At 40.8% G+C, this 13,781-nt stretch overlaps 1 protein-coding gene across 2 annotated transcripts in view; it reads left to right on the top strand.

The window, feature by feature from the left end:
- Positions 1 to 12,025, top strand: part of LOC149202143 (uncharacterized) — a 198,970-nt gene extending 186,945 nt beyond the window's left edge. For both annotated transcript variants that reach the window (XM_089399904.1, XM_089399903.1), the window contains 4 exons: positions 11,193 to 11,249; positions 11,402 to 11,476; positions 11,584 to 11,634; positions 11,852 to 12,025. In XM_089399904.1, coding sequence (XP_089256030.1) covers positions 11,193 to 11,249; positions 11,402 to 11,476; positions 11,584 to 11,634; positions 11,852 to 11,971 — 303 coding nt within the window. In that variant the 3' untranslated portion in view covers positions 11,972 to 12,025. The remainder of the gene's footprint in view (positions 1 to 11,192; positions 11,250 to 11,401; positions 11,477 to 11,583; positions 11,635 to 11,851) is intronic.
- Positions 12,026 to 13,781: the final 1,756 nt, after the last annotated feature.

Here is a 13,781-nt window from a genome sequence, read left to right as displayed (position 1 = left end):
AATCTTGGCCATATAACATCGCTTTTGTTGCCCCAACTGTAGATCTATTCTTCCGCTCCGCTACCCCATTCTGTTGTGGATTGTATGGATTTGTCCACTCTCTTCTGATGCCTTCCTTTGAAGTATTTATCTATGTACTCTCCACCATTATCTGAGTGAAGCACCTTGATCTTCTTCCCTGTCACATTCTCCACTAGAGCCTTGAACTCCTTGAAGCGATCGAAGACCTCATCCTTGGTCTTCAAGAAGTAGATCCAGGTTCCCATAATGGTCATCAATAAAGGTGACGAAATAATCGGCCCCACTGAGAGCTCTGGTGGACATAGGGCCACAAAAATCTGAATGCATCAGTCCCAACATGCCATTTTCTTTGTTGTCACTTCTTGGGAATGTTGCCTTAGCATATTTCCCAAGCACGCACCCTCTACACACATCATCACGTTCCGTGCCAAATTCTATAACACCTGTCACTGTCTCCTTGAGCATTCTAAGTGCTCCATGGTGTAAATATCCTATTCCCCTATGCCATAGCTCATTTAGGTCATTCCCCCTGTTACTTTCGCTGGCTATGTAATGTTCCAAAATAGGAAAAATAGTGATATACAAAGAAAATAACACACGCAAGCACAAAATTTCTGAAAATTAGTGAACACCCATGAAGTCTCCTCAAATACCACACAACTTAGCCATTTTATGAAATATATGGAGCAAGAGTACAATGGTATGGAAGGAGTGCACCTGGGCTTGCCTTAAGGGCAAGCTTGGAAAGACCTAGGTGAGAAAATGCAACGCCTAGAAGAGAGAGTGAGCTACCCCAAATAGGCCCTGCGCTACCCAAAACAACTACACTGTCTGCTGGAAAGGTGTTGCTGAAATTCCCACCTCCGATACTCAGACAATTCTACAAAATCAGCTTCATGCTCCTTTCAATAAACCCACCAAAACCCAAAAAGGGTTTGGCCTAGTTCTAACCACCGAAAATTCATCCCAAATACCACGTCCTCTTCAAACTGGCTGGAAAATACGACCTGTCTGGAAATGCGCTGAAGAAGCCTTCCAATTCCTCCAAAATTGTTGAACTCCACTCCCCGTATGATCTCCTCGAATTCCTAGCACAACCCAGATCCCAAACTCCTTTCCTCAACCTTCCATGTGTGCCCCAAAATTAGCTTCTGCGCTGGCCCAGAAATTATGCCACTGCTGCTATCTGAAAGTGGTTTGAGTTCCTTATTGGAATGCTTGGATTGGCTTGAAATTGTTGTTGTAGCTTCCTCTTAATTTTTCCCACAAGACCAAGAAAGGAATTGGTCCCAATCCTTCAAACCAGAAAACCCACAAAATGGAGCAATATTACCAATAGCTGCTGGTTGGAAAGAGACACCTGTTTGACCCTACTAGAGTGCTCAGAAAATTCGGCCAAATTAATCTTGGTCTCTTCTCAATAAACCCATAAAAACTCGGAAATGATTGGTCCTAATTCCAACCTTCCAAAATTGACCCCAAATAATGTGAGCACCCTCTATAGCTGGGTAATTAGTTTTTCCTAAATAATCGCTGCCAAATCCCTCCAAAATTAGCTTAAAATACCTCCAAGAATTATCCTTATGCCCCCCGTGGTAAATCTGCAGCCACAACTCCAGTTCAAGCCTCCACAATCAACGTGCTCCTCTAATGATTGTGCAGGCCCAGCCAAACCCCTTCTATGCTAGCCCAGGAAGAGAAATTTTGACCTGTATGTAATCCACTCATCCAACCCTTCAAGCCACTACAAAATCGCTGCTAAGCGCCAAGAGAATATGCCTCTAAATTCCCAGAACCCACGCTGTCATAAAGCTCACTCCCTACAAGAGTGTGTGGTCCTTTACCTATGCCCAGCCTGCTCCTCAATAACTCGGGTCTCCATGTGAAATCCCTCTGGAAAAACTCCAAGAATGTAGTAAAGCTCCCCTAGGGTGGCACTCGAAGTCCACTGAAGGAGTTAAGATTTCCCCTTGGAAATCTCGTGTGTTAAACAACACTCTATTGACCTAGCTATCATCTTGAGCAAACAACCTTTCAAATATCAAATGAGCAAAAGATCCTCTAAAATGAGGCCCTCCACCTCTATTTATCTTGTTGCACCCTCTCTTCCTTCACGTGGCCCCCACAATTTGAATTCTCTCTCCTCTTTCTTCCCACAAGTTTGAACTCTCCTAAGGGGTACAAATTCCCTTTGGAGTGGCCCTCGTTAAAATTGACAACTAGGGCCAAAATCCATGTGGGTCATATTATTTATGGCAGCTGATATTTTTCTTGGATCCCTCTCATCGAGAGGTGTAGGATTGATCTAAAGATCATCCGATTCCGATAAGTATTCATGGAGTTAAGAATTTATTTGTGTTATAAGACAATTCGTCAAGGTCGGCCAGTAACCAAATAAACCCCACATGTGCTCAACGTTTTAGTATAAATAGAGGTGGCCTTCAAGTCATTTTGAAACACTTGGGATCTCTTCCTCTCTCTACTTGTCTTTGGGTTTTAGTAGGAGGAGAGATCCTAAGGAATAACGTTGCCCTGATCCAGAGGGCAGAAAGCCGGAAAAGCCGGAACTGCTGGAAAAGCCAAAAAAGCCAGAAAAGCCGAAACCACTGGAAAAGCCAGAACTGTTGGAAAATCCAAAAAAGTTGGAAAATCTGGAACTGCCAGAAAAGCCGGAAAAGCCAGAACTGTCGAAAAAGCCAAAATTGTTGGAAAAGCCGGAACTGCCAGAAAAGCTAGAAAACACAGAACTGCCGGAACTTTTGGAAAAGCCAGAAAAACCAGAAAAGCAGGAAAAGTTGGAACTGCTGGAAAAGACGAAACTGCCAGAAAAGCTGAAAAAGTCGGAAATGCCGGAAAAGCCGAAACTGCCGGAAAAGCCGAAAAAGCCGGAACTGCTGGAAAAAGCTAGCCAGAACCGTCGGGACTGTCGGGAACAACCGAAACTGTCGGAACTGTCGGGAACAACAGGAACTGCTAGAACTGTCGGGAACTGCCAAAACAACCAGAGCATCTATCTTTGAAGGACAGCAGCATGGAAGGGATAGCTAACTAACATTGGGATAGTTGGATGGTACTTAGCAACAAATACACCAAGCATGCAATGTTACAGCGAGCATGCAAGGGACAACTAGCATGCAACAACAAGCATGCTAAGGACAACAAGCATGCTAGGGACAACAAGCAAGCAAGGTGCAGCCAACACATAGGTCAGGATGGCAACATGGTGCAGCAATGGCACATAATGCAATACAGTGATGGGTACAATCATGATTAATGAAGCGTGATGAGATGCAGCATAGTGATGATGGGTGCAGCATGGTGCAGCGCGGTGAGGTGCAGCATGATGACGAAATGCAGCACAACGATAGGTGAAGGAGTCACCTTGGAGAATCAGGTGAAGCAGCATGTCTTCAACTAATCTCATGTATCATCTTCTTAGAGATGATCTATGCTCTTATCTAGATAAGTCAAAGTGTTGACCTCTATTGTAAACGTACTATCTCTCTCTCTCTCTCTCTCTCTCTCCTGAATTATTGAAGAACATATAAGAAGAATTGATCAAGGGTTTCCCCACATTGGGGTTTGTCTTTGGCTAGCACCACATCTTGTGTCCTCTTGTCTTGGCTTGTCTTCTGCGATTTATGTTAATGTTCTATTTGCAGTTTACTTTAATGTTGATGTGATTGCTAATCTGGAAAAGATATGGAGTTAACTGTGAAAATTGAAATAAATTGCTCTAAGCATAGAACATACCTAAAATTAACATGGTATCAGAGCTGAGGTGAAGACAATGCCCAAGCAAGAGTGAAAGAGCAATCACCGAAGATAGTTGGGAAAGGACAAAAGGATCAGTGGATTCCTCATCCCTCTTCAAATTCACCAAGGGTGAAGTCGAAGTAGAGAATATTATCAGAATGGCGCAGCGGAATATGGCCTACCTAAAGATCACTTCATTGAAAGACCGGATCTCAAGGTGGAAGGAAAGGCAGATAACTAGTTCAGCCATTATGCGAAGGAGTGTTCGAATGGCAGGGACACATCACTTGATGATGATAACAATCATTCTAGGGACATCTTCAATGATCAAAGGAATGACAGGTAATGCAGGTCATCAAGGAAATGGCCGACTCTTCATAGAAAGCAAGGAACCCTAGGTATGAAGAATCAAATGTTGTTTCTAATAAGATAAAGAAGCATTATCTTGTATTGGCCCTCTCCTTCAGATTCTTTGGGAATCTGGCTTATAGATTGTAGTGCTTCAAGGCACTTCATCGGATAGATGGATGCACTCTCTAATTTGGTAGAGATGGAAACAATCGTGGGATTATACTTGGAGCCGATGCCACCTATCCCGAAAAGGGTGTAGGGAATGTTAACTCTCAATTGAATAAGGGTAACTCGATTCATTTACAGAGTCTCTTTTATGTACCTGATTGCAAGAAGAACCTGGTGTCCATCTCGGAAATGGAAGTCAAAGGTTTGAGGGTGTCATTCATCGATGGAAAGGTACGTGTTAAAACATATAATTTTCAAAGATGCATTTTCTCATGGGTTCAGGGTTGACAATTTGTATCAAGTTGCAGGATGGTCCATGCGGGATCATGTCAATTGACATATCGCATCTATAACACCAGAGGTCTACCTATGGGGCCCTAGCTGATGTGAGTCAAATGGTGATAGGGATGTCTGAATTCAAGTAGAGCATGAAGGTACATGTCTGAGATGTACTGAAGGAAAATCTTATAAGGGGACCATTCCCCTCATGTAGTAGGCCCACAGGTTTGGAACAACCCGAGGAGTTTGAGATTCATGATCGGGAATCTCATGTATACAGGTGGAATAAAGCCCTCTATGGCTTGAAGCAAAACACCCCGGGTGTAGTATGAGAGGATTGATTGCTGTTTGATGAAGCTGAGATTCACTGGGAGTGAAACCAATCCAAACCATTACCCGAAGGTTGTGGATGATAGACCTCTCATACCGGCACCTTATGAGGACAACCTATTTCTGACAGGTGCAAACCCTCTCATTTGCAGAAGTGAGAGGGAGTTGGATTCCGAATGTGGAATGATAAACTGCAAGCCTGTGACTACCTTGAGGATCTTAACTTTCAAAAGTTATATGGTAGTGATGTCGGACCAGATTTGGGAAATGCCTCTGAGTTTCATAAACTCATTCACGTTGATGTTCTTGGTGAACTTCCATCCGGACATATGTTTTGCAGTTAGCATGGTGAGCTCATATTTGGTTGAGCCTCACTGGATTGGTGCTAAGAATCTTCTGAGATATCTTCGAGGTACAATCTCTCATGGATTGAGATACATTGCCGGAAATATGAAACTGCATGATTATTCGAATGCTCACTGGGCAGGCAGTGTGGAGGATCACTAGAGCACTTCTCAGTGCTGGTTCTCTTTGGATTCTGCTTCGATATCATGGATGAGCAGGAAGCAGAAGTCGGTTTCTATAAGCACCACCGAGACTGAATACATAGCTACGAGTATGATCTCATGTGAAGCTGCATGGTTGCAGAAGCTCTTAAGTGAGTTGTTTGTACACATGATGAATACCATTGTGATTCTCTGTGCAACCAGAGGGGGGATTCGATTATTGAAGAATCCCGTATTCGATGATTGCTCCAGCAGATAGACATCATATACTACCTTATCTGCGATATGGTAAGTCGATGAGCGAGGAGGCTCCATCGCATTGAGTCGCAGACATTTTGTCAAAGCCCCGGGGAAAGGTCAAATCTGTGACTTTCCCCAATGACTTGGATTTGTTGAGAGACCTTCTTATAACGGTCCTACATGTTGCATGCATTGAGCTCTGGGAGCTTTGGGGGGCTTGGGGTACTTACTGGAGCAACATACGACCACAGGGCGACTCACCCTCCCTTGGTGGTGCGCTATGAATAGGATTATTAATTCTCCTGTAGGCCAAGATGATTTGTTCTCTGTGGTGACTATGGAACAGGATGATTAGTTCTCTTGTGGGCCAGGATGATTTATTCTCCGTGGCGACTGTGGAACAGGATGATTAGTTCTCCTGTGGGCCAGGATGATTTGTTCTCTGTGGCGACTGCGGAATAGGATGATTAGTTCTCCTGTGGGCCAGGATGATTAGTTCTTCGTGGCATCCACTAACAGGATGGTTCATTCTCCTGTGGACAGGATGATTAGTTCTCCTGTCGAGGCATCCTACCCATGCAGTCTGGGACTCATGGGAAGTACCTCTCATCTGATCAATGAGTAGGGAAATGAGGATAGGGACCATAGTAGTACTATCGATGGAAACATCGCTGTATCTACCATACTCCCCATGCTAGGATGACCTCCATTGATCTGGGATCAATGAAACTGATCTGGGATCAGTATGAGTGGTTTGAGACACTCTCTTGTGACATTGATCTGGGATCAATGAAACTGGTTTGGGATCAGTATGAGTTGTTTGAGACACTCTCTTGTGATATTGATATGGGATCAATAAAACTGACTTCGGTTCAGTAAGAGTGATGTGATACACTCTCTTCAGATTAAACTGACTTCGAGTCAGTAGAGAATGGTATGAGACATTCTCGATCAATTTTTCTTCTACATGGTTCAACAGAGCAGAGGAAAGCAGAGCAGAGCAGAGCTCAACAGATCAAAGCAGAGCAGAGCAGAGCTCAACGGATCAAAGCAAAGCAGAGCAGAGCTCAGCAGATCAAAGCAGTGTAGGGCACTAATGGCAGAGAGAGTATAGTCGGACATATGGATCAACGGATCGAGTTCTCCCTAGTTGAGAGGGAGTGTTAAAATTGGAAACTAGGGCCAAACTCCATGTGGATCATCTTATTTATGGCAGCTGATATTTTTCTTGGATCCCTGTCATCGAGAGGTGTAGGATTGATCTAAATATCATCTGATTCCGATAAGAATTCATGAAGTTATGAATTTATTTGCGTTATAGGACAATTCGTCAAGGTCGGCTAGCAACCAAATAAATCCCACATGTGCTCAAAGTTTTAGTATAAATAGAGGTGGCCTTCAAGTCATTTCGAAACACTTGGGATCTCTTCCTCTCTCTACTTGTCTTTGGGTTTTAGTAAGAGGAGAGATCATAAGGAATAACGTTGCCCTGATCCATAGGGTAGAAAGCTGGAAAAGCTGGAATTGCCGAAAAAGCCAGAAAAGCCGGAAAAGCCAGAACTGCCGAAAAAGCCAGAACTGCCTGAAAATCCGGAAATGCTAGAAAAGCCGGAACTGCCAGAAAATCCAAAAAAGTTGGAAAAGCCGAAACTGTCATAAAAGTTGGAACTACCGGAAAAGCCAAAAAAGCCAGAACTGTCGGAACTATCAGAAAAGCTGAAACTATCGGAAAAGACGAAACTGTCGGAAAAGACAGAACTACCGGAACTTCCAGAAAAGCCGAAAAAGCTGGAAAGGCTGGAACTGCCGAAAAAGACGGAAATGCCAGAAAAGCCGGAAATGCCAAAAAAGCCGGAACTGCCGGAAAAGCCGGAAAAGCCAGAAAAGTCGAAAAAGCCAGAAATGCCGGAACTGCCGGAAAAGCCGGAACTGTTGGAAGAGTCGGAACTGCCGGGACTGCCGGGAACAACTGGAACTGTCGGAACTGCCGAGAACATCCGAAACTACTAGAACTGCTGGGAACTGCCAAAACAGCCGAAGCATCTGTGTCCGAAGGAGAGCAACATGCAAGGGACAACTAACTAACATTGGGATAGTTGTATGGTACTTAGCAGCAAATACACCAAGCATGCAATGTTACAACTAACATACAAGGGACAACTAGCATGCAACAACAAGCAGGCTAAGGACAACAAGCATGCTAGGGACAACAAGCAAGCAAGGGACAACAAGTAAGCAATGTGCAGCCAACACATAGGTCAGGATGGCAACATGGTGCAGCAATGGCACATAATGCAGTACAGTGATGGGTACAGTCATGATTAATGAAGCGTGATGAGATGCAGCATAGTGATGATGGGTGTAGCATGGTGCAGCGTGGTGAGGTGCAGCATGATGACGAAATGTAGCACAACGATAGGTGAAGGAGTCACCTTAGAGAATCAGTTGAAGCAGCATGTCTTCCACTGATCTCATGTATCATCTTCTTAGAGATGATCTATGCTCTTATCTAGATAAGTCAAAGTGTTGACTTCTGTTGTAAACGTACTAACTCTCTCTCTCTCTGTGTTAAACTATTGAAGAACATATAAGAAGAATTGATCAAGGGTTTCCCCACATTGGTTTTTGTCCTTGGCTAGCACCACATCTTGTGTCCTCTTGTCTTGGCTTGTTTTCTGCGATTTATGTTTATGTTCTATCTGCAGTTTACTTTAATGCTGATGTGATTGCTAATCTGGAAAAGAGATGGAGCTAACTGTGAAAATTGAAATAAATTGCTCTAAGCGTAGAACATACCTAAACTTAACACCCCCACATTCCATTTCCACTTTGATTTATTACCTTTTCTAATGTTTGGAAGCCTTCTTTTCCTAAAAATCCAAGTGAGGTCCTCCTAGTCCACCTTTCCTAAGTCCTAATGCCAAAGTCAAAATTGCAAAAATGGAAATTATTTTTAACCATATTAATTAATTGGGGACATTACAGCCTATCAGTGCCATTGAAAAATCGAGCTGCAACCTATACAACCTATTGCTTCGAACTCTAATCTATTTCACCCTCTTCCAGCTTGGGTGTTTAAAAAACACCTTCCTACAAAGTGGACATAATATCCCTTATCCTGTAGCTGGGATACTAAAATCAAGTTCACACCCAATCCCGACACATGCAGTACATATGTAGCATTGGTACCTGCTCCTGACTCCCTCTAAAAATCAATGGTACCTCTCCCCACTGGAGTGCACTTGGTCCCGTTTCCCATCATAATATGGAAGTCTATCTACTCTTCATTGTAGTTAGAGAAATATTCTCTAACCCCTGTCATCTGAGCTGACGCTCCACTGTTGATCTACCAAACACCCTGTGAAGCTGAACTATTTAAGCAAGCAAATTCGTCCTCCAATCTGGAAGGCAATTTTGAAGCCCCCTAAATATCAAATTTGTCTATAGCCATACTAGATAATTATGGAGAATTTACTGAAGACATCCTGAGCATAAATCTTTGTGCTATTTCTCTTCCACTCGGCATTGAATCTACTCTAACAAATTGCTACAAAACTCTCTATGCCTAGACAAGTTTTTTTTTTTTTTTTTTTTTTTGCAAAAACACATAGCTGCTGCTACTCTTTGCCTGCTGGAATCGCTTCCCCGGACAAATCGAAGTTTCCTGCAACCTGCAATTGGAAAATTGAACCTTGTCCAGCGATTCGCACTGCCTAAGTAGGTACTGTGCAACCCCAAAAAATTTCGGCCTAGTGCTCCCTTTGTATAGCGAAATTTTCCTTCTTCCAACTCTGAGCCTCTTTTCTGTCAAATATGCTCTAATACCATGTGAAAATTTTCTTGCAATGCAACAATTGGAAATAATTCTTCTAATTGTAAAATTAATTATGCAGTTTAGTTTGTTTACGAATAAATAAGGAATTATTCACATTGCAATTTCTTCACCATAAAAAATATTGCAGAAGCAAAAATAGTAACTGAGGAATATTAGCACACACATATATAAAATGACACAATTATTTTTAGACAAATGTCCCCAGAAAAACCCAGTGTGAGGAAACCAGTGAAACAACTGAGAGTTTTATTATTATGCAACAACGAATTCTGAGTACAATAAATTTGGATGCCCAACTAGCTATCCAATCTAAGAGAAATACTGGAAAAATCACCTGAGAGAATTTACCCCCATCTCAAAGCAATCCCAGCTCAAACTGACAACTGAAAAGCAAGTCGTTCAAGCCCTCTACGCAAGCTCTACGTTACCTCTGCGTAGCCTGCCACACGCTCAACCCGGAATTGATGCTAATCAAGTTGTCCTACTTGTTACACACTAGGGAAGTGTCTCTCTTGCCTACTGGAAAATCCTCATAGCCTATGGAAACTGAAACACCCTCCTCTCTAGCTAAAGCAAACCGCCTTCTTGAGGCACCATGCAGTCCCTACGCAACCTCCTGGAGAAATAATTCGGCCTCCTCCCTTACCTCCCTAGAACTAGAAAATATTCCTCCAGATCATTGTCTCTACCTCTCTCTAGCCCTGCGTCCTCTCTCTGGCTCTAACTTTGCTGCTAGCTAGCTCGAACTGCCCAAGGAACTCGCATTGTTGGCACTCACTCACTGTGATGTGTATTTCACTATCTACCCATCGACTTCTTCTTATAATCTCTAGTTGGGACTCCAACGGCTAAGACTAAAACTTAATCGATGGCTGAGATCATCTCCAAGTCGATATGTGTGAGTTTCTAGAGAATTCTCATATTTCTCAATTAATTCCTATTAATTAACCAATTTTCTTAAGTTAGACTTAGGAGAAATTTAAATGATGGTCAATTAATTTAATTGAGTTATCTCTAGGTGAAATTTCCAAAAACAATTTCTAGGTTTTGGAGAACTATTGTGTTTTAGTATCTCCACAAAGTCTCGAGACTAGAACACCATCAGTTGCTACAAAAACTAACAGATCTTATTAACTATCATGATATCAAAAAAGACATGATTGGGTCGTATCATTGTATTAAAACGGTGATGACTACTTTATATCATGGTATAAAAGTAGGTGTGACTACCTTCTTGATACATTAATACTCTTAATGTAAACAATGCAATAAAGCTAGACTGTAAATAGTAAACTAGTGACCAAGTCAAGGCTACAAACATAACCTAACTTCTAGGACATTATAATTTTCACTCCGTCCACATTTCTCCCCATTTTCGAAGGATAAGAGAGAAAATGAAAATTCAATCTTAATATCATTAAGAAGATATTAAATAATATCCATAAAATTATCATATTAAGAGGATATTAAATTATTTTCATAACATTAATTAAGATTCATGGAATTATCAAATTGAGAGGACATTATATAAGATCTATAGAATTATCAAATTGATTAATTTAGAATTTATTAATTTTATAAATTTATTTAAAACTATGAAACATGAGAAATTGTTGCATGAACACATAAACATGTGTTGGAATTTCACATTGTGCATGCAAGACTTCTTACACATATAGAGAAACTAACACTTTTCTATATTGAAGGCATATACAAATTCGAAGCAAGGTGCAAGGATTCTTATTTCAAATCAACTCGATAATGTAAGAATGTGTGACCACCTTGTCATGTCACAGTACTTTAAAGCTTTTTAGTTCTATATAAACATAGGTATATATAGCAAGTTCAATGTGTATATTTCTAAAACATTTGGGAAATATATTCAATATTGATTGATGGTGGATTACCAAAGCAGATTCTTGTTTCCATGGTACATTCTGAAACAGACAACAGCATCAAAGAGATGAGCGTTGACATTCTATGCAGCCTTGTTAGTTCATATACTTTCCTTGCATCAAAGGTGTTTTTTTTTTTTTTTTTTCCTTTCAGATTTAACCTTATTTTTTGGGACTAAAATAGCAAATTATCATGTGACAGGCTAGCTTGAATGATGTCAGGTGTCTAAGAAATTTTAGGAGCTCCCCTGAGGTAAACATACTTTTTAGCTTCTTATACTTTTATTATATGCACATGTGTTGTGAATTTTTTTCATTTCTTGCAAAGTATGCTTTGTCCAACTTCAATGATGTATATAAGAGTACACAAACGTATAATCACGCATGATGAAATTTAGAGTAAACTCCTCAACACAATATATAGATATATATTTCCTTTAGTCATATAGTATTTATTGCTTTCTTGGTAGGCTGCTGCAGAATTTATCAAAACATTGAAAAGAGAAGGTTCCGTCAAGATCAAGCGCATGGCAGACTATCTTGCAGGGAAGGTAACAGAGGCGTTTCTCAACAAGCAAACATCATTTTGATTTATAAAAATGAGATAATAACTTGACGGGCATCAAAGTTTTAGAAGAGAAACGGTCCAAAGACAAGACCTCAGTCAATATGAACTTGCTCATTGTAATCACGAGTTGAATTCTTGTAAAATGCTTAAACTTTTCCCCTCTCATCAAGGATCCCTTATAGGTTAAATATGATATACAACTAAGTAGCGTAATTACAAGTATGAAATAAAGTATTAAATAATAATGATAATTTCAATTATTAATATAAAAGCATTATTATTATGGGTGATAGGTACCAGGATCATCCTTGACCCGGAGGGAACAAAAGAAATAATTGATTGATTAGCAATCTAATAAGATTTCTTTAAAAATTAAATATGGTATAAAATTAAGTAGGGTATAAGTAGGATAATTACAATAAGAAATAATATTTCATTTATTAATATAAAACATCATTATTAGGAGTGGCAGGTATAAGGATTGTAGGGGTTATCCTAGATGTTGAGGGAGCAGAACAAATAATTAGTGGTAGGTACAAGGGGTGCAAGGGTTATTCTTGATCTTGGGGAAAGAGAAGAAATAACTAGCAGACAAGCAAGCCAAGAAAGGCACAACATTAATAGGGGGTTTTCATCTATCCTCCCTCGTGTCATGTTTAACAATGATCACAAGCCTCACTCACATTAACCCCTCCTTTCACTTGCATATGAAATGGGATATATAGTTAATATGATGGTGTCGTTTCCCTACCACTTCCTCCATTCTTCCATTGTGGGTGTTAATAAGGGCTATGACATGAGTACAATAGATTATGTGTGGGTTTATTAGGTCACCCTCTCATGCGTGGAGGTTCTCTCTATGAGCATGAGCTAAGATAGAGTCAATGCATTTGGTTAGTGCTCAGAATATTCCCATGTTTAGAGTTGGTCTATCCCTCTTTGTTACAAGCCCCAACAATGAAATTTCCAAGTGGGAATGGAGGATATTTGAACTTGGTATCCATAGTTTGATGGTATCCAATCTGGGACGAGGCTTGGCTTGTCCACATCAATGTTGCAAACATCGACATTGGGATAAAATCGGCAAGGGTCTGGAAAACAAAAAAATTGTACAAATTGGGAAAGTATCAGTAAAAATCGGCAAACATTGGCAAAATTAAGATACCATAAAAATATCTTTAAAAATCGGCAAACATCAGCTAGGCCAAAAAATCGTGATTTCAAGATAAAATCGAGATGTTCGCAACACTGGTCCACATAGGCCATGACAACTTTTGTTTCCCACATTTTATTCAATAAGATTCTAGTTACACCTCCTCAATTCTAGAGGGTCTTGATGGTATTGAAGTAGATGTTGTGTGTTGTGCAATTGTAAGGATTTGAGAAGTGGTATGGAGTGATGTAATAAAGACATAATAGAAGCACATTGCAATATTATGAATTGGTATCTAAGGTGAAATTGATGGAAGCATGACTTCACTAGTTAGATACAAAGGGAGAACAATTCTAGAGATAAATACCTAATGAAAATAGCAAGGAAACTCCTAGAAGTTGATGAATGGCAGTCATAGGTTAATGCCTTTATAATGGTCTATCAAGACAAGCATCTAGAGTTCAAGGTACAAATAAGGTATCTATAATTGTTGATTGGTCGAATTGGCACACACCTTGGCCTTCCTCTTGAAATGGCTTCTTCTGTCCCCCCCCTTCTCTTGATGCCTCTAGCCACTCAGGGGACCCTCCTGTTGTGGCCTCTCCTTGGCCTTGGGGAAAAACATGGACACCCATTACCCTCATGACCTAGAATTGGAGAAAAGCACAACTAAGGTTCA

This window comes from Pinus tabuliformis, chromosome 2_1, assembly GCF_031772625.1.
Source record: "Pinus tabuliformis cultivar Carrire ecotype Pingquan chromosome 2_1, CPIR1, whole genome shotgun sequence".
NCBI lineage: Eukaryota > Viridiplantae > Streptophyta > Pinopsida > Pinales > Pinaceae > Pinus > Pinus tabuliformis.
The sequence above is the reverse complement of the archived record's forward strand: the minus strand, read 5'-3'. Positions and strand labels throughout refer to the sequence as shown.